At 45.5% G+C, this 22,677-nt stretch overlaps 3 protein-coding genes across 4 annotated transcripts; all 3 read left to right on the top strand.

The window, feature by feature from the left end:
- The first annotated feature begins 133 nt into the window (after positions 1-133).
- Positions 134-6,492, top strand: LOC146548442 (uncharacterized). The gene is made up of 7 exons (XM_085261266.1): positions 134-1,371; positions 1,699-2,043; positions 2,677-3,015; positions 3,095-3,196; positions 3,291-3,617; positions 5,198-5,527; positions 5,608-6,492. Exons 1-7 carry the CDS (start codon positions 1,344-1,346, stop codon positions 5,685-5,687), a joined length of 1,551 nt encoding a protein of 516 aa, XP_085117392.1. The 5' UTR covers positions 134-1,343; the 3' UTR covers positions 5,688-6,492.
- A 6,349-nt stretch (positions 6,493-12,841) lies between these two features.
- LOC146548443 (DNA-binding protein RFX5-like) lies at positions 12,842-14,559 on the top strand. 2 transcript variants are annotated; one of them, XM_085262662.1, is made up of 7 exons: positions 12,842-13,106; positions 13,431-13,585; positions 13,718-13,751; positions 13,835-13,917; positions 14,030-14,152; positions 14,264-14,380; positions 14,475-14,559. In XM_085262662.1, the coding sequence occupies exons 2-7, from the start codon at positions 13,464-13,466 to the stop codon at positions 14,557-14,559; spliced, it is 564 nt and encodes a 187-aa protein (XP_085118788.1). In that variant the 5' UTR covers positions 12,842-13,106; positions 13,431-13,463. The 2 variants fall into 2 exon arrangements, with proteins under 2 accessions (XP_085118788.1, XP_085118789.1); XM_085262663.1 differs by having other exon boundaries at positions 12,848-12,927.
- A 1,902-nt stretch (positions 14,560-16,461) lies between these two features.
- On the top strand, positions 16,462-19,630 carry psmb4 (proteasome 20S subunit beta 4). Its single transcript, XM_085262679.1, has 8 exons — positions 16,462-16,621; positions 17,944-18,070; positions 18,147-18,226; positions 18,319-18,465; positions 18,729-18,810; positions 18,994-19,110; positions 19,192-19,280; positions 19,492-19,630. Exons 1-8 carry the CDS (start codon positions 16,497-16,499, stop codon positions 19,502-19,504), a joined length of 780 nt encoding a protein of 259 aa, XP_085118805.1. The 5' UTR covers positions 16,462-16,496; the 3' UTR covers positions 19,505-19,630.
- Positions 19,631-22,677: the final 3,047 nt, after the last annotated feature.

The raw sequence follows: 22,677 nt of genomic DNA on the forward strand, positions 1-22,677 counted from the left end.
GGGACTTCCTGTCCAGGTGGTTAACATTGGCACCGCCTGCTCCTCCACCCTGACCCAAGGCTAAGTCTTCGTGTCTACGCCCTGCACACTCATGATCGCACACCTCCCTTCCCCTCTAACACCATCAGTAAACTTGGTGACGACAGAACGGCCGTTGACGAGATTGCGTACGGGGAAGAGGTTAAACACTGTCGAGATGTCGTGCTGACTACAACCTTCTGCTCAACACCATCAAAACGGAGGAGACTGTAACTGACGTCATAGGGAAACACATTCCCCTAACTGTGTTCGGCGAGCGTCCTCCTTGAGACTCCTGGGGGATCTTAGAGAACGTGCTCACCTTCTGCATCGTGGCCTGATATGCCAGTTGCTCAGTGTCAGACACTAAAAACCTGCAGAGGGTCATTAACACAGCACAAAAGATCTTCGGCTGTCTCTGGAGGACGTGGTCAGCGCTTGGTGTCTCGTTGCCCCTGCGTGACCTCGTGCCCTCTGGGATCAGGTGCAGGTGTCTGAAAGGCAGGACGGCGAGGCCATCGGAGCGCTGAGCCCGCTGAATGGACCTAGTGATGAATGCACGAGTGAATGTTTGTATGGTGGTGTGCTGAGATGAAAGCCTAGCAACAACACAGTAATAGTTATGTTGTCTCTATCCTGTAGTGCATTTTGTGCATCAGACGATAGTTTCAATAATATACAAGTGGAACATTTCTAAATAACAACTTGATGTACTTCAGTATTTCCAGTACTTTGATCATTTCTTTCTTTATTTAGTGCCACTCGAACATTTTCACTGCACTGTCTCCCTCAGGAAGATTTCTTTGCAGATTTTTCCATAAGAATCATGGAACAAGCTGATTGGTTATAAATGCAAACAGTCATTAAAACTCAGAGCTGAACTGAAATGAATGTATTGCATCTGATAACTGAAAATTAATCTTATAAATGTAAAATATGAATAAACAAGTGAAGATTTTTCTTCCTCCCTTTGAGCTCATCATCCAGGCTCGTCTCATCCTGTGCAGCTGCAACACCGCCCAGTTCAGCCTCTTCATTCCTCCGTCTCAGCTCCCTGTCTCTTTACAACAATATTTCATTGCAGTAATTTATGCGTCCTTCACTGATCCATCACAAACAACAAAAGCACTTTGTGGACGGGGCGCTCCGATTTCTCCTCTTTGCTGCTGCAGAAAGCTGCTCGACTGGAATCTTCACATTCCCGGTGCCTCTTCTCTGGAGCTTGTTTTTCTTTCTGTTTGCTGGGGAAGCGACGAGCCACCTGTCACCATTATAGATCCACTCTGGACAAAGCCAGCCCTTAAAACGACACTTACTCAAGGAAGATGAGGAGCTTTTTGATCCTCGTGTTCGGTAAGATAGTGTGGGCAGCTGTGGGTTATCTCTGACTCTTGCTGTCTCAGCAGCAGCTTTGGATCACAGCGGTCTCAGACAGACTTTTATCAGGAATCAACGCACGGTTTGTGGTCCTAAAGCTCCTAACCTGCACTGTTCAGCTCTATTTTTGTTCAGTCTACTTTCAGTTTTTTCTCTCGCTTATTTACCCCCTAATGGGGTTATTCTCACTTCATTCCTGAGTTTTAAGTCTTAAGTGCACTTCCTGTTTTATTTTGGTAGATTCTGTCTCTCTCCCAAACAGTGACAGCAAAGTTAAAAAACACTGTTGTGCGTGTGTCCCAGTTTCCCAGCATGCCTTGGCTGCAAAAGTGGAAGTGTACGAGGGGGCGGAGTCTGTGCTTCTGCCCTGCCGGGTAGGTTTTTTACTAGAGGACACCACAGTGACATGGACCCGCCCTGACCTCGATCCCAGCGCCATCCACAGGCGGCACGAAGACCGAGACGAGCCGGATGGTCAGAACATGCGTTACCGTGGGCGCACGGCAATGAGGGCGAACGAGGCGGACCCCAGAGACCTGAGCCTCACTCTGAGCAAACCCGAGCTGTCTGACACCGGAAGTTACGACTGCATCATCAGCAAGCAGAAAGACGTGCTAAAGCTGACCGACGTAGAGCTCCAGGTCAAAGGTCAGCACCGGACTCTGCTCTCTTTGAAGTCAAAGTAGCTCAGGCACGTAAGATTTAACAGTTTAGACCACTCTGCTTTACCTCACTCAGTGCAGCAGGTCAACAGGACTAATTAAAAAGTTGATGGTTCAATTCCCTGGTTGCATCAACCCATGCATCCATCACAGTGTGAACGTTAGACAGAAAGCACTTCAACACAGAAAAGATGTCTGTGAATGACAACCTGTCCATTTAACATATGGTCACTGTAGCACACAGAAGCCCCGCCCACCAGCTTTCAGTTTTTGAGGATGACACAAATTTTTAATTATTCGGTCCTCGAGAACAAGTAAGAGTAGCATGACTTCAGATCAGGAACCACATGCTATGTTTTTCTCAGCTGCTCCGAGTCCTGGGATCCGATAGAGAAAGATGATCTTGAACTGGCTCTCAAGCAAAGCTGCTCTAGGGTCCAAGAATAACAACATGGAGCAGCTGGTTAAATCTGTGCTGAACTGACAAAACAAAACTAAATGTTGAACAAACTCATGGACATAATGATAGTTTGTGATGAAGTCGTTTGAAAAAGGCCGACATCCCCTCACACTAACCTGACCCTGACCGTCATGCACACCTTTTCTTTTACCCTCTCAGTCGGCATGTTGGAGGTGGAGGTGACAGAAGGGTCCGAGTTCATCCAACTGCCCTGCCAAACGACATCTCCGCTGCCTGCCGACACCACCGTGGAGTGGAGCCGCTCCGAGCCCATCCCCATGATTGTCCACGTGTTCCCAAACAGCAGCGCAGAGCTGCCGAAGAAACAGGACGAATTCTTCTGCGGACGCACGCGCATGCGTGAGGACTCGCTGAAAACGGGAGACCTGAGTCTGACCCTGAAGTACCCCTCAGAGCGAGACAACGGTCACTACGTCTGCACCATCAACACGGGCACGGACACGCTGAGGCAGAAAGTAGCCCTGCAGCACGTCAAAAGTGAGTGGAAGGGGACACGGGTGAGAGGGAGGGATGCGGTTCACACGCTCACATTTGGGCCTCTTTCTCTGACCAACAGAACCGTTTCCCACCTGGGCCACGGCTTTCCTGAGCGTCATGGCCATCAGTCTGGTTGCTGGCGGAGGTTTTGTAGCATATTTCTGGTATTATTTTAAGATGGGTATGCTTTCCATTTGTTTTACGTTTTGGTTCTGTGTATCTTGTGGTTTAGGTTCAGCTTCCATATTTAATGTTTTGGTTTTGGTTCTTCTCAGTCTCCACCACGGAGGTGGATGAAGGGGGGGAGTCTGTTCACCTGCAATTTAAAACCACACCTAACCTGCCAGTCGGTGCTACGGTGGTGTGGAGGCGCTCCAGGCTTCGCTTCAAACTGATCACAGTTCATGAGTACTCAAACGGCGAAAGCAAACCAGGTGCGAAATACATGGACCGTACAGAGATGGTCGAGGACCCGCTGACATCAGGAGATCTCAGTCTGACCCTGAGGCGACCGCGAAGACGAGACAGCGGGATCTACCTCTGCACCCTCTGCAGGGGCAAAGTCGTGCTGGATGAGAAACGACTGAGGCTGGAAGTCAGAGGTAAGAACCTCGCTCCAGGGCTGAAGCTCGTACCTGCAGTCCCCTTAGACCAGTGGTTCCCAAGCTTTTTTTGCTGGGCCCCCCTTTGTTTTACAAGAAAGATGTTCGCGCCCCCCGCGTGCACGCGCACACTCATCCTCCAACCACACACGCCCATATTTTGTTCCATATTTCACACCTCAAACATTTAGTAAACAATTAAGCAAATACAAGTAAACTGCAATAAATTACAGGTAGTAATAAAGTAAACTACTAACTCTTTTAGGCTACCTCCACACCTACACGGGTATTTCTGAAAACACAGCTGTTTCGTCCACGTAAACGGCGTTTGGAATCACCGAAAACTGAGACTTTTTTAAAACTCCTTTTTTTGCGTTTACGTGTGGACGAGGAATACAGAGTTGGTCACGCAGCGTCAAAGGTATGTGCCTTTATTCACGTCACGCTGTGGCCATGTTATTGTTTACATGAGATGAACTGCAGAATGATAGAGACAAAATACTGTTAATCTGACTGTCTGCAGGTTTTACACGCTGTCCCTCCATTACAAAGGCAGAGGCGTCACGGTGTCATTATTTTACATGTAGTTGTTTTTTTCCTGTGTAATAATGTTCGACATTGCATCAATACATTTTTCAAAAATTGCCTCTCTGTGCAAAATGGGTTTAAAAACATAAACAGCTGTGGGATTCTGTTTGTCCGTGATTTGAACCGAGGGAACAAATCGTGTCAGGATCAGCCTGATGTTATTTGTATCCTGCTGTAACTTTACTGTATAAAGAGCAAACATCTCCAACATGTCAGGAGCAGTTAGTCATTACAACAAGTGTTTGTGAACTAAAGATCAAGAATGTGGGATCCTGTTTGTCTGTGATTTAAACAGCCCAGCGCTGCTCCAGACGCAGGGAAAACCAACCCTGCAGGGAGACCTACCTCCGCACCTGTGCAGGTGAAGCCAAAGGGCAGATTTGCTTCACCATGTTTTGTAGTCTTTGGCTTAGAATGAAGTTGGTTTGGAAACATTCAGCGATGCTTCATCTCCTGCTTTGTGTTTCTGTAGGCGCCGTGCTAGCAGTGTCCAAGCGTTTTGTTTGTTTCTCCCCCTTTCATCCCGCGCCCCCCCTGCCATGGCTCTGCGCCCCTCCTAGGGGGCGGGCCCCACACTTTGGGAAGGTCTGCCTTAGACTCCCATGTGGAAACATGTTTACAGCCTGATACAGAAACAATTTAGATAGTTTTCCCCTTTGGACCTCCTGTACATCTGTGTGTACACTTGAATATTTGACATGATGTCAGCGTCATATAAAGATAGTGCAGGTAGCCTGCAGCTTTAAGAGGAAACAGAAAAAGAGAAAGTGGAGGACGTCCCAGAGGCTGTACTCGCAGTCACGGAGCTCCTCGGGGTTCTGTTATCAACACTTTGTATTTACTTATGAAACTTCTGCTCATTTTTGGCTCCAAAATTACAAAACATGGAGTCAACAAACAACTGGGTGACATCACGGTGGATATGTATATTTTTTTATATACAGTCTGTGATCAAATGTCTGGTCTGATGCTTTGATCGGCTGTCCTTTCAGTCCCTCAGGTGAAGGTGTCAGAGGGGGTCGATGTTGTGCTGCCCTGGAAAACCTGGATTCCTCCACCAGAAAAAGCCACTGTGGAGTGGAGCCGTCATGAGCCGTGGCCCATGATTGTCCATGTCTATCAAAGCGGCTCGAACTGTCTGGAGAAGCAGACCTGGTTGTACCGTGGCCGCACAAAGATGGAGGACGAAGATCCTCGTAAGAACAGAAACCTCAGTCTGGTCCTGCGCGAGCCCACGGTGCTCGACAGTGGCGAGTATACGTGCACCATCAAAGAGGAAGAACGAGTCGTGAGGGCAAAGTGTCTGAGGCTCCACGTCAGAGGTCAGAGGAGGAGCTTGTTTCCTGTTTCTGTTGTTTTCGTCTCTTCCTGCTGTCTGACCATCTGTCTGCTCCTTCTGCAGATTTCAATCACATCTCTGATGATGAAGAAAATGGAGAAAAGACTCCTTTGATCAGATATCGTGGGCCCCAGTCTGTCTGATCTCTGGCTCCCCCTCAGGTCCTCTCAGTGAACTGCGCTCAGTATCAAGCAGTAAAGAAAGATTTTAAAAGTCCAAACAAAGGAAAGGAAGAAATAAGACGGCGGGATTCAAAGGTTTTTAAACATCATCCATTTTTAAAGTATTTCAGACGACAGAACATGTACTGTTTGTTTCTCAGGATCCACGTGATAAAAAGCGTTTAGCTGACATTAACACTGTGGCAGGCGTTGGTTTGTGGCACGTCTGCGGGGGAGACCGACACACCGCAGCTCCATCATTGTTAGGTTTTGTATTGTTGATTGTCATTTATGCTTAGAAATATTTAACCATTTAAGCTTAGAAGTATATAATCATTTGTAGATTGAAAGAATGTCTCATCCTAGGTCTGTAACAACTCTGTGTAAGCATGAAGAGGGGGGGAGTGCGTTCACTCCTCTACAGAGTGTTCTGGCATAGATCACACACCTCCTCCTAGGAGAGGTTGTATTTACTCTTTCTGATATATGTACACACGTATATCTCTTTAAGTATAAGAGCCTTTTGTTCAGATGGAGCCCTAGACTCCTGGCACCAGCTATCTTGGACACACACACACACACACACACACACACACACACACACAGTATTCTTTGTTCACATGTATACCTATGTAAGATGTTACATGTTAATGACCCTATGCATATTCATGTAACCACAATAAAAGGAGTGTTATGGGGAGCCTGGCTGAGAGTCTGATGGGGGTCAAGTGGTGGGACGACACTTGGCTCCAGCCGGATCTCCCTCATGCATGAGTAAACCAGAGAACTTTGCCTACTTCGTGTCTTGCTTGCTGTGTAATTATATTGCCTTCAACGTTCCAGCGAATAGGTTCAAGCTACAAACCTATCAATCATGTATACGAAGAATGAAAAGGGTCCTGAGTTGTTGTTGTTCTGCACGTGTTGCTAAAAGCTGCAGCCCAGGGGTGTTGTATCAGCAACCGTGTGTCAAGTGCAAATATGTGGTTGGGTCTGTGCTTACCGCCACAAACAACTGTAGGACATCGGACCCAGTTAGGGAGATCGTCCACTTCCACAGACTGTGACAATCTCCCTAACTTCTGAATGTGGGAGTGAGAAGGAGCACCCAGGTGCAGACACGCCAGGAGACGGAGCTGAGTTTACACAAAAGGCGAAGCGTTTATGAGGCTGAAGACATGAAGACAAAAACAAAGCAGGGGGAGAGAACTACAACTAAAAGCTAAACTGTGACGACTACGACAAAGTGACACGAACATGATTCTGAACAGGTGCACGCGAGGAAACATGAACACGCCCTGAACAGAATCATGAAAGACTTTAAACCTGAGGTAACGTGGAGGGAGGAAGACTGACAGACTGAATGAAAACGCACAGGCTAAATACACACAGGAAGTGATCAGGTGAAGGGGAAACAGCTGACAGGAATAAACATAATGACACCACAGGGGAAGTAAAACTTAACCCGTTAAACATGGGCTGTATCCCAATTCAGGCTCTGCAGCCTCAACGATCCTCAAGGGCCGCGTACTCAAAGACCGCTAAGGCCGGAAGTGCGAGGCTTGTGAAATGGGACGGTCTAGCCTCCGTTGCGCTGATACTGTTGTTTGTCAATAAAGTTTAAAAAAAAAAGCCTCCATTGTGCTGCCCAGGTTGCCAAGCAACCATGATACTAACAGCTGGAAACGTGTCATACAGCTGTGTTTGACAGAGATGAAGGAGAAAATCTTTTGTTCATTTGTTTCTTTCTACATGAGCTTTGATCATTCTCTGTGAGATGAAGCTCAGCTATTGAACGGCGTGTATTTTAAAGTAAAGGCTTTAAAACCAAGTTAGTACAAACGTCACTGATGTCACATAACTTTGCCGACATGTGGCCAACAGTAATGTTTTAATGTTCTTCATTATTAAACATTTGCACATAAATAAGTGACATAATATTCAGTACTTAAAGTTTACTCTTCGGCCGCCCCTCATCCGCCGTTTTTTTCTGCAAATTTATCCACACCCATCGCAGCGCTATGCATTCTGGGATATGTTGGGCCACGAAGTCTACACCACCACAGCCTTAAAATTCAGGGAAATGAAGGATGCATTTGAGGGCCGCATTTCGAGCAGCCTTTGAATCGGGACAGCCTTCGGCGCGCCGCTGTGACATAATCGGCCTTGAAATGCGTACTTTAAGGCTGCAGAGCCTGAATTGGGATACAGCCATGGAAACACCAGACTCTTCAAAATAAAACAGGAAACAGCAGGTCAAACTAGATCATTAGAACACACACAATTAGACACAAACACACGTACAACTGAAAGTAAAACACTGAGGACAAGACAGACCACAGGACAGGAAAAGACTCATAACTAAGGAGACGAAGAAGAACATATACTAGACTAGAACTGAAGACAAACAAATGATAATATGTTGCACACTTGGATTAAGACGAGTTGAAACTAGTGTAGCTTTGTGAGTTTGCCTTTACTGTAAATGCAAATGTATAGACATAGCACATCGTTACACCTTTGTACAGTCTCACACAGCTCTTATCAGGTGCACTGCATTATGGTTAGTGGCCAGGCTTATTTACTCCACTGCAGCGCTCTCTCTCTTAGGGCAAGGCTAGTTCAGTAGGTAGAGTGGTTGCCCCATGGTTGGAAGGTCGGGGGTTCGACTCCACTGAACGACTACCCTGAGGAACTCCTGAGCAAAGTACCGTCCCTGCACACTGCTTCACTAGGTGAATGGGAAAATGCAGAGGAGTAATTTCCCTACGGTGACTAACACATACACACACATAATTTTATTAATATAAAGAGACACCTGCAACCTTATTCACAGCTCTGCTGCAGGTTAAAGCATTAGGCCATATAAAGCCATCAGCACTTCTGAGGTGTGTCCTCCATCCTGTGACCAGAATCAGCCTCAGAGCTCCATGTGGAAGGAGGTCTCAGCAGGAGCTCCAGTGGAGGATCCACAAACGACACAGAGAACAAAGGATTTTTGTTGAGCTCATTGACTTATTCTCAGTCGGACTCGTGTTTGAGATGTTCATGATTCCTTGAAGTCATCACAGGACTAAACATGAGCACAAAAACCTCAACAATCCTACATCAACTTTTTATCATGTGATCAGGTTTCATCAGCTTTAAGACATAAAAGCAGTCAGAATGAGCAGCCTGTGTCACTCTGGCCGCACCTGTGAAACCAAGTGGGCACAAAGTGAGAGATTCTGTGCAGGAGTTCTGTGTACTGAGAAAAAATGGAAATGAATAAAAGCATCCTGTCAGTGTGTGCCTGAACTCTCTCTTTGATTTCTTTAAACGACAGTTTCATTACACAAACAAAAGCAGATAAATCAGCAGCATCACGTAGGCTGAGATCCAGAGCCGGCTCACTATGGTATCCACTTTGGTCCTTTGATGGATTTCAAAGTGAGATCATGGATATCAGAACATCCGTGGGGAAGAAATGTCAAGGGAAAAAGTCCTGTGAAGGTTCGAGGTGTTTCAGTGTGGTCTATAAATTGGAATAAAAGCATTTATCCATGCAACATTCATCCATCCACCCACCGATCATCCATCTGTCCATCCTTCCATCCATCCATTCGACTGTTCACCCATCCATCATCCATCCTTCTGTCCAACGGTCCATCCATCGACGTCGATGTCGTGGGCATGCTTAGCAACAGTGTTTTGCTTAAACCACGAGTTGGGATGTTGTGGGGGATTCTTATCACAATGTTCCCCAGCCTTAAGCTGCTTGTCACACTCTTTCCCTGATAACGCCACTAAGCTTTCTTAAGGTGGGAGATTACTGAGGGGAAGAGCGCTTTTGTGGGCCAAAGCATTTTTCACTTTTCATCCTATTGCTTCCTCCCGATATGATGCTTTCTTCAATGACCTGAAAAAGACTTTTGCTTATCCAGTATCTGAGAGCAGTTCTTCCAAGAAATGATTGACATTTGCATTAGAGCGTTACCGCGGAGACCAGTGATGGAGTGTTTGTGCTGAGTTTGGACATGTGCCAGTAAAGCTGTGTTGAATCTGTGTGCAGCCTCTGATGAGGGAGGTGGTGGAGAACAAGGTGGAGATCACCAAACAGGAGGCACGGGAACTGGTGGAGCGGTGCCTCAAGGTGTTGTACTACAGAGATGCTCGCTCCTACAACAGAGTAAGTCGCACCGCCGCGCACACTCAGGTGTACTGGACGCCATCCGGAGAAAGTAACAATTTTATTTCTGTTTCATTTCAGCACGAGATCGCTATCGTCACCGAAGAGGGCGTGGAGATCCTCGGACCCCTGTCTTCTGAAACCAACTGGGACATAGCCCACATGGTCAGGTAGGGTCAAAGGTCAGAAGACGAGGAAGAGTTAGGGATTTTTCCTCCAAGTTTAAAAACTGTTTCTGAGAGTAACCACCACCAATATGTCGATAGCATAACCAAGCAGAACACCTGACTTCACTGTAATGAAAATGTTGATCAGATACAAACAAAGCTTTATTTACAATCTGTAGATGTGACTGACATTTTTCTTCATGTTTCTCTGCAGCGGGTTTGAATGAAGAGAAGTGGCAGCGGTCTCAGCATCACTAACAAACCCTTCTCCTGTTTGCTCCAGTTTACTCTGTACTTTCTCTTTTGTATGATGGAAAATAAATGTAAGAAATAAAGAGAGCTGTTTTCCTTGGTTTATTTGTCATCTGCAGATTATTGAAGATTATCTTCAGATGAAACAGTTAAATTTGTCCTCAGTAAAAGTAGAATCACTGATTTATATCAGCTGTTCCACAGATTTTTACTACTGCACGTTGGTTTAAAGAGTTTAATTTATTTTAACCTCCTAAGACCCGAACTCTTCCACAGCAGCATTTTTAATTTCTCTTTGAAATTTGGGCTGATTGGGACCCGATGAATGTAAAAACAAAGAATTACCAGATTTTTTTTCAACCTAATTTTTGTTTCTAAGAAAAATGAGAGCCACATATGAGGATATTTGTTTAAAATGTTGATAGAACACAAGCAGTATAATGTCCTTGTAAGTGGATATGTAGAGGAAAATTGAGTATTTTGGTCTAAATAACCCAAAATGTGATGTCCACATATGTGGACGCCAGGTTCTAAAGAGGTTAATGGGGGTTTTGTTTTTTTACTTTTTGGAATTAGTCTTTTATCCACATTAAAAGTCTTGGGGTTTGTAGGGAAAAAGCATTATTTACTCTAAGAAATTTGAGATCGTGTAAATATTTTAACCACATCCTTTATGTGGTTAATGAGAATTCAGTTATTATAAAATGCTCAGACTGGAGAACCTGAGCTCCCTGAGCTCGTCTTGCATCTGGAGGTGTATATGTCTGTGATGGTTGGGACACTGCCTCCTTCACCACCCTGTGTAGAGCTTTCCTCTCTGCCTCAGTGCAGTTTCTGTGCCACACGTTGATGCCAGAGCACAGAACACTCTCCACCGCACATCTGTAAAAGGAGATTCCCACACATCTCATCTGCCTCAGGAAGTAGAGCCTCTGGTGAGCCTTCCTGATCAGGCTGGAAGTGTTTTTCCAGGTAAGGTTGCTATCTAGGTACGCACCCAGGTACTTGTAGCTGGGTACTACTTAGAGTGCAGATCCTCCAACGTGCAGGGGTGTGTGTGTGTGTGTGTCTTCCCCTCCTCAAGTCCACAATCTTCTCCTTCGTCTTCTTGTCATTTAAGCAGAGATTTTTCCTGCACCAGTCCTCCAAGTGTTCCACCTCCTTCCTGTAGCCGGTCTCATCGTTTCTGAAGCAACCAACCACAGCTGTGTCGTCTGCAAACTTTACAACATGACAGCCTGGATGGTTGGGTGAGCAGTCATATGTAAGCAGCGTGAACAAAGCTTTATTTGCAATCTGTAAATGTGACTAATGTTTGTGTTCATGTTTCTCTGCAGCGCGTTTGAATGAAGACGAGAGGCAGGGGTTTCAGCATCACTAACAAACCTTTCTCTTCCTGTCTGTTCCTGTTTACTCTGTGTACTTTCTCTTTTGTATGATGGAAAATTCATGTGACAAAATAAAGAGCTGTTTTCCTTGAAGATTAAACAGCTAAATATGTCCTCAGTAAAAGTAGAATCACTGATTTGCATCAGCTGTTCAACATAGTTTTACCATAGCATGGCATTTGAATGGTTGACTTTATTCTAATGTGTTTTTTTTTATTAATCTTTTATCCACAATAAAATTCTTGGGGTTTGTAGGCAAAAAAACAGATTTTTTACCCTAAGAAATTTGAGATAATATTTAACCATATCCTTTATGTGGTTAATGAGAATTCCGTTTATTAATATTAGATGATCATTTCAGACTGGAGAACCTGAGCTCCCTGCTTCTTCCTAACATTTCTACATGCATGTCAATTTTACGTTTTGTCTGAGCCGGTTTCGCTTTCGCTGTTGCTATGCAGAATTCGACAGAAGAATTCGTCTATTTTGTAACTGGGCAGACCAGGAAAAGGCGTCCAATCAAATTAATTCCTGTTCTAAAAACATTTCTACTCGACGAATAGGATTAAACCCGCTTTTGGTGTCTGGGTAGATTTTTGAGAACTGACCAATGGGAATAGACGCTGGGTTTGTAGTCAGTGTGGAGCTTTTGGTATCTTGTGGCTACACAAGCCAGCAAGTACCAACAACCGGATTTGGTGTGTGGTAGTAACAGGTAAATGAACTTTTTTAAAAATTATTTGAATATATATGAGTGCCTGTGTATAAATACACAAACAATACACACATGCTTTCAATTGTGTAATTTAAGTGATCTAGTAGCTCTGCTTTGGAAGTTCAGTTCATGCTAGAAATGTTTTTCGGAGTTTGTACGTGTTTTGTCTCTAGGGGCCACCGCATATATTTATATATAAACATACCGGTATATAAATAAAACCACTTTGTTTTACGTTAGTAATTCTTTTTGTGCATAATTTTATATTATTGTTAATAATAAATTAATTAAAGCAACAAAACAACCTGAAGAGCCGGTTCGGAGCCGAAAGAGCCGGCTCTTTTTAGTGAGCCGAACCGAAAGAGCCGGATCTCTAAAAAGAGCCGGAAATCCCATCACTAATATGTTCAGCTGGGCTCGTGCGTGTGTATGTGCCTGGGCAGCAGTGATACCTCAGGGCCCGCTGGATCCCAACACTGGACTGCAGCAGGACTGTGAACTGCATTGAGAGCCACACCTGCCTGATGTCCTAGTAACTAATTGTTGATTTTTAGGCCAAAGCTGATCAAATTAGTTCTTAAACTGTTTCCTGAACACAGTTAGTGTCTCATCATATTTTATTAAACATGGTTAGTTCTGCTGGAAAGCTATGGGAGTCTGTGGGGACTGACCCTATGCTGGCCCCTCTGCTGAACTTCAGAGGAACTGCAGGTGGGCAGGCTGGTTTTAAATGTGTCTGTCCATGTACATTATTGGTGGGGGGGGGGGTCTGCGTGCAGTCTTCCAAGATCCTGACTGCACATTGTTGAGCGTGGATGACACAATTTGATCGGTTGACAAGTGGGCTGCAATACGCACAGCAGAGTTTGTTGAGAAGAGAACTGCAGACAAACCCTGCAAAGATTTAAAAAAAAAAATGAATAAAGAGCTCGCTGCAGGCAGACGGCAGGCCCCAGACTGGACAGCATCCACAAAGCTGGCTTCAGTTGCTGCTTTTGTCCTTACAGTGTGCGTTTTCCTGTGTGTCTCTCTCAGATGGTGTTTCACAGCATTGGTTAGTTGGTCCTGATGTCCGAGGACCAGTGTCACCAACGGGCCGAGGCCTCCCGGAGGGGCCAGGGCGGTCTGGAGACAGGGGAGGGTGACACTGAGCCCAGCATGCTGCTGCAGAAACTGAAGAGCAACATCTCGTAAGTCTGAGTGAGGGCAATGAAGCAGGAAGTGTTTGTGTGTGAAAATGGGGATTAGAATTTCTGAAGCTCTGACGTCCCTGTGTGGTGTTCGTGATGGATCTGATCAGCATGTCCTCTGTCCTCTTACAGGAAACACGTTCAGACCAAAGTAGAGCAGATCCTGGTAAGAAACTTGATGTGAGGTTAAAGTCTGGTTTGGTGCTCACCTCAGGTCTGGTTCATTCACTGTGGGGTTTTTTTCAACAGCAAGATGTTCAGCGTTTCTCTGACAATGACAAGTTGTACCTGTACCTGCAGCTGCCCTCTGGACCGAGTTCTGGAGACAAAAGGTGACGTTGCTTCTCCATTTTGCTCCTTTGTTTTTTATCCTGATAGTTTGTGATTTGTCGTTTTTCTGTCAGAAACGGTGAACCTCTGTAAATCTTGAATTTGTGTTCTCAGCGGCAGCGATTCGAGTTCATTTAACACGGCCGACCAGCTTCACACCTGTAACTGGATCCGCAGTCACCTGGAGGAGCATTCAGACACCTGCCTGCCCAAACAGGACGTCTACGAGACCTACAAGTCAGAAATCACACACACACACAGTGACCTTGTAACAAGGGTGGTTTGACATAGATCTGGTTGCCATGGCGCTCCGATGCTTTCCTGACTGTGCGTCTGTCTGTCCTGCAGGAGGTACTGTGAGAACCTGCAGCAGCGTCCTCTGAGCGCCGCCAACTTTGGGAAGATCATCAGAGACATTTTTCCCAACATCAAAGCGAGACGGCTCGGAGGCCGAGGACAGTCCAAATATCCTTTCAGATTAAAAGTGCAGAAAACCCGAACCCAGTCTAAGGTCAGGAATGCCAGGAGTAACCTTTAGCCTTCCTTAACCCGCTGAAACGTACTGTTACAGCGGCATCAGGAGGAAGACGGTCCTCAACATGCCTCTGCTGCCCAACCTCGACCTGAAGAATGACCCCATGTAAGTGTTGCTGCAGAGCTGCTTCAGTCACCGACTGCTGCATCCTCGATGCATGAAGGAGCGTTTCCTTCCTCCCTGCAGCTGTCAGACTGTACAATCAGAACTGCTCCCAACAAGCATAGATCTTTACATCAGCGCTGTAACTGCACTAATCAACCGAACAACTGCTACTGTTATAGGTGCATATTACTTTTCTCAGCTTATATACGCTAACTTTTTGGAAGTTACACGTTTACTTTTTAATGCACAGGTACAATCACACAATCTGCACTTTTCTAATTATTCTAAATATTCTTAAATCTTTAAACATCTTTCAGTATCCTGCTCTGTTTGCCACTTATCTGTACTTTAGTTTTAATAACTGTACAGGACTCTGCTTTGGTAACTATTGTCCATGATGTAAATATGTTAAAGTTGTGTTTCTCACCTGTGTCCTGTTCTTTTTGTATATGTGTGTTTTTGCTACTGTTACAACCAAATTTCCCCTTGTGGGACAATTAAAGGATTATTCTATGCAAACTGCCATGATCATTGATCAATGATCATTGAATAGTTATGAGTACCATCACAGTGGGCTGTATTTTTGCAGGCACTAAATGACCAGATGAAAGACCAGTGAACCTGCTTCTTTTGAGGAATTAACCTCCCTTACTTTCACGATTGACAACTGCCTGAGGCAAAGGGAAGCTGAAAAGAACTACAAGGCCCATAAGGCACCTAGTTCACCTCTGTTGTCCGTCCCCACACCGCCCACTCTTCTCTTCAGCCACCAGTGGAGCCCATGCAGAGTCGGTGCTTGCGGTTGACCCTGAAGGAGAGGAAAAGGCGTTTGAGCCCATTGTTTTACTGCACCGCTCAGGGCATTTTCTCGCTTGTCCTACTGGTCATTCTTTTTCCACAACATGGCAAAACTTGTTTCAGATCACTTGAACAGTACAGATAAATACCTTCTGAAAGTTATGTCAGCAGCCAACAAAAAAGCCATCACAAAGTGCTGGCTTCAGAAATGCCCCTTAACAGGCATTTTATTTATTTTTGTTATGAAACAGTTACATGCATTAGAGCAAATGACATGTGCTATAAGGCTCCAAAGGACCCAGGAAGAAAATGTGGGAGAAATGGTGTTATCGTTTGGCTCTTGAAGCAGACTAGGTGAGATTGTACAGTTGGATCATACAATTTTGCTTCTAACTTTTACTGCAAAAGTAACTATTGTACTTGATTTTGTTAATAATCATCCCATGACCTCTTGTTCCTTCCTTTTCGGCGTGTATGTTCGTGTTTGTATGTTTACAGTTTTAAAAAAAAGGTCAGATATCTCACCTCCTTCAGCTTACCAACCTGGCAAACCTCCCTCTCTGGAACCTTGGCTCGTCACCGTCTCCTATACTCAGTAAGGTTTTGCGCTTCAGAAATAGCATTCTCTTGAGTCTGTATTTGTTGCAGTTTAGTATTTCTAAATTATTCTGAATTTCATCTCAAAAGTTGGCTGCGTCCACAATTATTTTCCTTTTCACATTTAGAATCTGAATCTACTTCACATTTTTTCATACTTGGGAAAGACAGATGTTGAAGTATTTATCTCTGCCACTGTGTGTTATTAAATCAGAGCAGAGATAAGCTATTTAAAGATATTCTTTTTCATTATCTTCAAATTAAAGGTAAATCAGCAACAGCACAATCAGAATGAGGCAGCAACACAGGAAACACCAGTAAACTGCTGGTTTTTTAATTGTTTTTTCTTTTATTATAATTTTAAGAAATTATTCCAGTTAAAATTTATGGTTTTAGAATATTTTAAGACTTTAGTTCAGGTTCACTACTGACGCGCTGTATTGTTTCCTCCCGTTAGTAGGCGGCGGTAAAACGCCATCCTGTGACATCAAACCGGCTAATCGCCTAAAAGAAGGGCCGTTGTCGTCACTTCCGGCAGTATCTAACATGGAGTCTGGTAGAATGAAGTTGAGTCTGTGGGAGGACGGTCCGAAGCCGGGACACTTTTACTCCTTCCCCGGGAGCAGCAGTAGCGGGGCAGGCACAGCTTGTGGACCGGTCCGACACACACTGTGAGTGAGCCGCGGTCCTGCTCCGGGGCCGGTCCCGGTGCCGGTGCCGGGGTTTCGGTTTGAGTGCTGCATCATCATGGAGGAGGCTAGCTAATGCTAAGCTAACTGCCGGGTTACACTGATTTAAACGCTGGGTATTCTCCGTCCTTTCCGCTGAGTAACGTCAGCGCCGACGGGAGACCCACGGGTCACACCTGAGTCCGCCTGAACTCTCGTGCGGTGTTTCAACAACAGGTTTGGTTGAGTTGGGTGGACCCGTTCCTCGAGCAGCTTCACTGCTGTTTGCTGGCACTAGCGCCATCTTGGGACGTGCACTCAGAGTTAACAGGGTTAAAATTGTGACCCAGGCAGCAATACTCGAGGACAGGCGTCAGTGATCTGTCACTGCAGTGTGGAGGTTTACGGGAAATACAGCCAGGCTTGTCCATGCAGAGCTTTCAGCATCCTGAGGGTGCGTCTGCTTACGTCACCATGGTAACGGGTGGGTGACTGAGAGCAGACGCGTTATCCACAGGGCGCAATTTACTGTTTATCAACAGAGTGATGCTTTAGAAACTAACCAATCAGAGTGGCTACAGGCGAATGAACTACTGCTCCCATGAGAATGACCTCTGACCTCCTTTAGCCAAGTCCTTTCTGTTCAGATCATACTGTGTGTGTGTATTATCACTTCCAAGGTAACTGTGCCCTCCACCAATCAGACGTTTAAGCAGAGGATTGTGGGTAGCATAGTTATTTTCTGTTACATGTAGGCGTGTTCCTGGCAACTAGTTTCTTAGCTGAGTAAAAGAGGAGAAAGATTAGGCTAGTCTAAAAGTAAGAATCACTTCGATAGCAAGTTAAAATTGACGACCATTAACTGGACAAAGGCAGAATCATGCTGCTTAACTGTGTGACACCTTTCATCGTGCATTGTGAAATATATAAGTTCACAATGTATGTGTGTTAGAATATATATATCTATACACACACACAGTCCAGACAACGAAGAAACATGCGTGTTGTTTGTGTGTTGTGCCGTGCATTAGTAACGATGCACACTGTTCAAAAATTCATGACAACCACTTCAATAAAAGTTCTACATCTAAAATATCGAGACAGTAAAGCATCTAGGTATTTTCTTCTGCTTAGTTGAAGTCGAGCCACGGGGCAATGGCCCCAGCTTATCTGGGGGAACATCGAGGCATGCCAGGGCCAGCTGAGATGTCCTCTCAGTAGGACATGATCTCTGCCCTCTGGGTTTTCACATGTTCCATCGCACAGGCTAATTACACCACCATTGGACTTGTTTAAAGTAACTGTGCCCCGTCCTCCTTCCACAGGAACCCGATGGTTACAGGAACGTCGGTACTTGGTGTGAAATTCACTGGCGGGGTGGTGATCGCCGCAGACATGCTGGGCTCGTATGGCTCTCTGGCTCGCTTCAGGAACATCTCCCGCCTCATGAAGGTGATGCCACCACCAGCAGAGGTCAGCTGACCGACTGCTTGTTTCAGCAACTTTAATATTGGTGTTTCCTCCACAGGTGAACAACAGCACCATCCTGGGAGCCTCGGGCGACTACGCCGACTACCAACACCTGAAACAGGTCATCGAGCAGATGGTGTAAGCGCGTGCACACACACACGTATGTGCACACTCACATACACACACTTGTACATCCCCCTTCCCATCTCACTGGTGTCGTTTTCCGTCAGTATCGATGAGGAGTTGCTAGGTGACGGGCACAGCTACAGCCCAAAGGCCGTGCACTCGTGGCTCACCCGCGTCATGTACAACCGCCGCAGCCGCATGAACCCACTGTGGAATACCGTAGTCATCGGTGGCTTCTACAACGGGGAGAGGTGAGACTCTGGGTGGGGGGGTGGTTGGGGTCAGACCAGTCAAGCTGCATTCGTATTTGTTACCGCCTGTTTTTTAGTTCTAGGTCAGTTTTGTTTCTTTAATGTTTTATGTTTTTGGTGCTCATGGATACGGCGGTTTTTAAAAAAAAAAGAAAGAAGTATATAACTCCCACGATGCATTTCAGCATGTTTACCTGTTAGAGGTGAACCTGAAATGGGAAGTAGCTCTTCTCTCACCAGGTTGCCGCCTTCCTTCTCTCCAGTTTCCTAGGTTACGTGGATAAACTGGGCGTGGCTTATGAGGCTCCCACAGTGGCTACAGGCTTTGGTGCATACTTGGCTCAGGTGAGTTTCAGCTGTAACGCTCTGCTGGCTTTAGAAGGTTAATCATGTCTAAAGGTTTTTAAGGTGTGGTCATACAGCTGACTAACAGTTGAGGCATTAGAGCGTTACCGCGGAGACCAGTGATGGAGTGTTTGTGCTGAGTTTGGACATGTGCCAGTAAAGCTGTGTTGAATCTGTGTGCAGCCTCTGATGAGGGAGGTGGTGGAGAACAAGGTGGAGATCACCAAACAGGAGGCACGGGAGCTGGTGGAGCGGTGCCTCAAGGTGTTGTACTACAGAGATGCTCGCTCCTACAACAGAGTAAGTCGCACCGCCGCGCACACTCAGGTGTACTGGACGCCATCCGGAGAAAGTAACAATTTTATTTCTGTTTCATTTCAGCACGAGATCGCTATCGTCACCGAAGAGGGCGTGGAGATCCTCGGACCCCTGTCTTCTGAAACCAACTGGGACATAGCCCACATGGTCAGGTAGGGTCAAAGGTCAGAAGACGAGGAAGAGTTAGGGATTTTTCCTCCAAGTTTAAAAACTGTTTCTGAGAGTAACCACCACCAATATGTCGATAGCATAACCAAGCAGAACACCTGACTTCACTGTAATGAAAATGTTGATCAGATACAAACAAAGCTTTATTTACAATCTGTAGATGTGACTGACATTTTTCTTCATGTTTCTCTGCAGCGGGTTTGAATGAAGAGAAGTGGCAGCGGTCTCAGCATCACTAACAAACCCTTCTCCTGTTTGCTCCAGTTTACTCTGTACTTTCTCTTTTGTATGATGGAAAATAAATGTAAGAAATAAAGAGAGCTGTTTTCCTTGGTTTATTTGTCATCTGCAGATTATTGAAGATTATCTTCAGATGAAACAGTTAAATTTGTCCTCAGTAAAAGTAGAATCACTGATTTATATCAGCTGTTCCACAGATTTTTACTACTGCACGTTGGTTTAAAGAGTTTAATTTATTTTAACCTCCTAAGACCCGAACTCTTCCACAGCAGCATTTTTAATTTCTCTTTGAAATTTGGGCTGATTGGGACCCGATGAATGTAAAAACAAAGAATTACCAGATTTTTTAAAACCTAATTTTTGTTTCTAAGAAAAATGAGAGCCACATATGAGGATATTTGTTTAAAATGTTGATAGAACACAAGCAGTATAATGTCCTTGTAAGTGGATATGTAGAGGAAAATTGAGTATTTTGGTCTAAATAACCCAAAATGTGATGTCCACATATGTGGACGCCAGGTCCTAGGAAGTTAATGGGGAAGGGCAAAAGACAAAAACCAACAGAACGGGCAGAGAAAAAAAAATGCATATATCGATCACCTGGATCACCTGCTGAGAAAGAAAAAAGAAAGCAAGCAGAAGAGAACAAGAGTAATAGAATAAACAACATCACAATGATATATGGGAATATGACAGTAAATACTAAATGTTAAACATTATTGTGCAGCACATAAGATCAACAGAACACAGTGTGCTTTGAGGTAGGAGCCAAAAAGGGTGTAGTTTGTGGGTGCGATCACCCGTGTGTACACCTGTGAGCATGGACGCGCTTGTTTTTTGTTTTTTAAAAGGTTCTTCCATGTAATAATCTGCTAGAGGGTGTGGGGGGGCCACAGCCCCGTCCTCCAGGGCGTGAAGCAGGTGTGGAGGAGATCAAAACTCCAGACATCCAGAGGCCCCCAGAACACAAGAGACCAAGGAAGCCCAACAGAGGGGCAGCTGCGCCACTGTCCCAGAAAGAGCTGAGGAGAGTCCCAGATGAGGGCTCACTCAGCAGCCGCGGAGCAGAAGCCAGGGGGGGTTGCAGTGACGCGCCCGTGAGCTCCGCCGGCAGCCAGCTGCGCCTGAGTGACCGAGCCCCAGGCCAAGAGGCCGGGGGCACCCCACCTCCGAAGTGGCCCGAGCGAGCCCCAGGCTCCAGGCCCCGATAAGCGGCCGCCAAGGAGTGAGCCGGTGTGTACCTGGACGCCCATCCCCGGACACAAAGAACCACCAACGCACCGATGTCTGAGGGAGTCCGCCACTGGCAGGGGAAGTGGTGGTGGGGGGAGATAGGCCTCCAAACCTTGGAGGGCCTGAGATGTCCCCAGAGAGGTGACGCCTGACACCCAACCTGACATATAGACACAGACATACAGGCACACACAGACACAAACATCCATTCCCCCCCCTCATGCTCTCATATGCACTTACTCCACACTCAACCAACGTGGAGACAGACATAAAGAGACGCTGTACACACGATCACACTCCCCAAGCGTACTCTACAAACCGGGTCTAGGTGCCCCCGCCCCTGGAGGGGGGAACTGCACCCAGACCCAGGTGGTGTTTCCCTTTTCCCTGCGGTGGGGGGAGGCAGACTGCCCCGACTCCGCAGCAGCAGGAAGGCTCCACACTCCAGACCGCAGTCGGACGGCCAACTCCTCCTCCTAGTCCTAGCCCCCCTGCTCCAGCAGGTCGCAGAGAACGGGGGTGAGAGAAGACTCCAAACCTCCCTCCACCCGCTCATTGTAATGTTGATGCATGTGTGTTCTAAGGTGCATTTAAAACCCAGGAGGTTTTGTCTTTTGCCCTTCTCCCCCGTCCCTCTTCTCAGCTGTTTCTCTTTCCCTCTTTCTTTCTCCCCTTCTTTCCCCCAGTCAAGTCTGTCCCGTATTCAGTAAGTGAAAATAAAATAAACAATAAAAGGTGAATCAAATGGACCATTACGGCAAGGCTGGGATGGTCAGTTTGGTAAAGTAAATCCGTTGGGCATCTTTCTTTGCCTTTAGACAACAATTCTGATGGCAAAAGAGCCAAACGGGACAGGCCAAAAAAAAAAAAAAAAAAAAAAAAAAAGGAGGTTAATGGGGGTTTTGTTTTTTTTTACTTTTTGGAATTAGTCTTTTATCCACATTAAAATTCTTGGGGTTTGTAGGGAAAAAGCATTATTTACTCTAAGAAATTTGAGATCGTGTAAATATTTTAACCACATCCTTTGTGGTTAATGGGAATTCAGTTATTATAAAATGCTCAGACTGGAGAACCTGAGCTCCCTGCTTCTTCCTAACACTTCTACATGCATGTCAACTTTGTTTTGTTTGAATTGGTTTCGCTTTTGCTGCTGCTACGCAGAATTTGACAGAAAAATTTGTCTATTTTGTAACTGGGCAAACCAGGAAAAGGCTTCCAATCAAATTAATTTCTGTTCTAAAAACATTTAAGATAAGAGATAAGATAGAACTTTATTAATCCCTCGGGTGGGTCCTCTGGGAAATTCGACTTCCAAAAAGCACAGCACCGACCGAAGTTACAGTTACAGAATTGTTATATATATATATATATATATATATATATATACACACACACACACACACACACACACACACACACACACACACACACACACACACATATATAAATACAGAGACAAATATAAATAAAATATACAAAGGGGATAAATAGAATAAATAGGAATAAAAATAAAAATACAAGTGAATTGCACATTTCAAGTATTGAGTCTATTGCACTGTTGACTATTTACAAAAAGTATTGCACAAAAGGTATTGTACAGTGAGGTGAAGAGGCACTACAGCTTAGTTGTTCCCCCCTCCTTTGTCCTCCTGTTTCCCCTCCCTCTCCCCTCCAGAGAGGAGTTAAACAGTCTGATGGCGTGTGGGACAAAGGAGTTTTTAAGTCTGTTAGTTCTTGTCTTGGGGAGAAGCAACCTGTCACTGAACAGACTCTTCTGGTTGTTAATGGCCGTGTGCAGAGGATGCCCAGCATTGTCCATAATGTCCATCAGTTTCTTTAATGTCCTTTTCTCTGCCACTGTCACCAGAGTGTCCAGCTTCATGCCGACCACAGAGCCAGCCTTCCTGA

The sequence above is a fragment of the Mchenga conophoros genome, linkage group LG22, assembly GCF_057382185.1.
Source record: "Mchenga conophoros isolate Kocher_MC1m ecotype Shallow Benthic linkage group LG22, M_conophoros_male_GT1.1, whole genome shotgun sequence".
NCBI classification, from domain to species: domain Eukaryota; kingdom Metazoa; phylum Chordata; class Actinopteri; order Cichliformes; family Cichlidae; genus Mchenga; species Mchenga conophoros.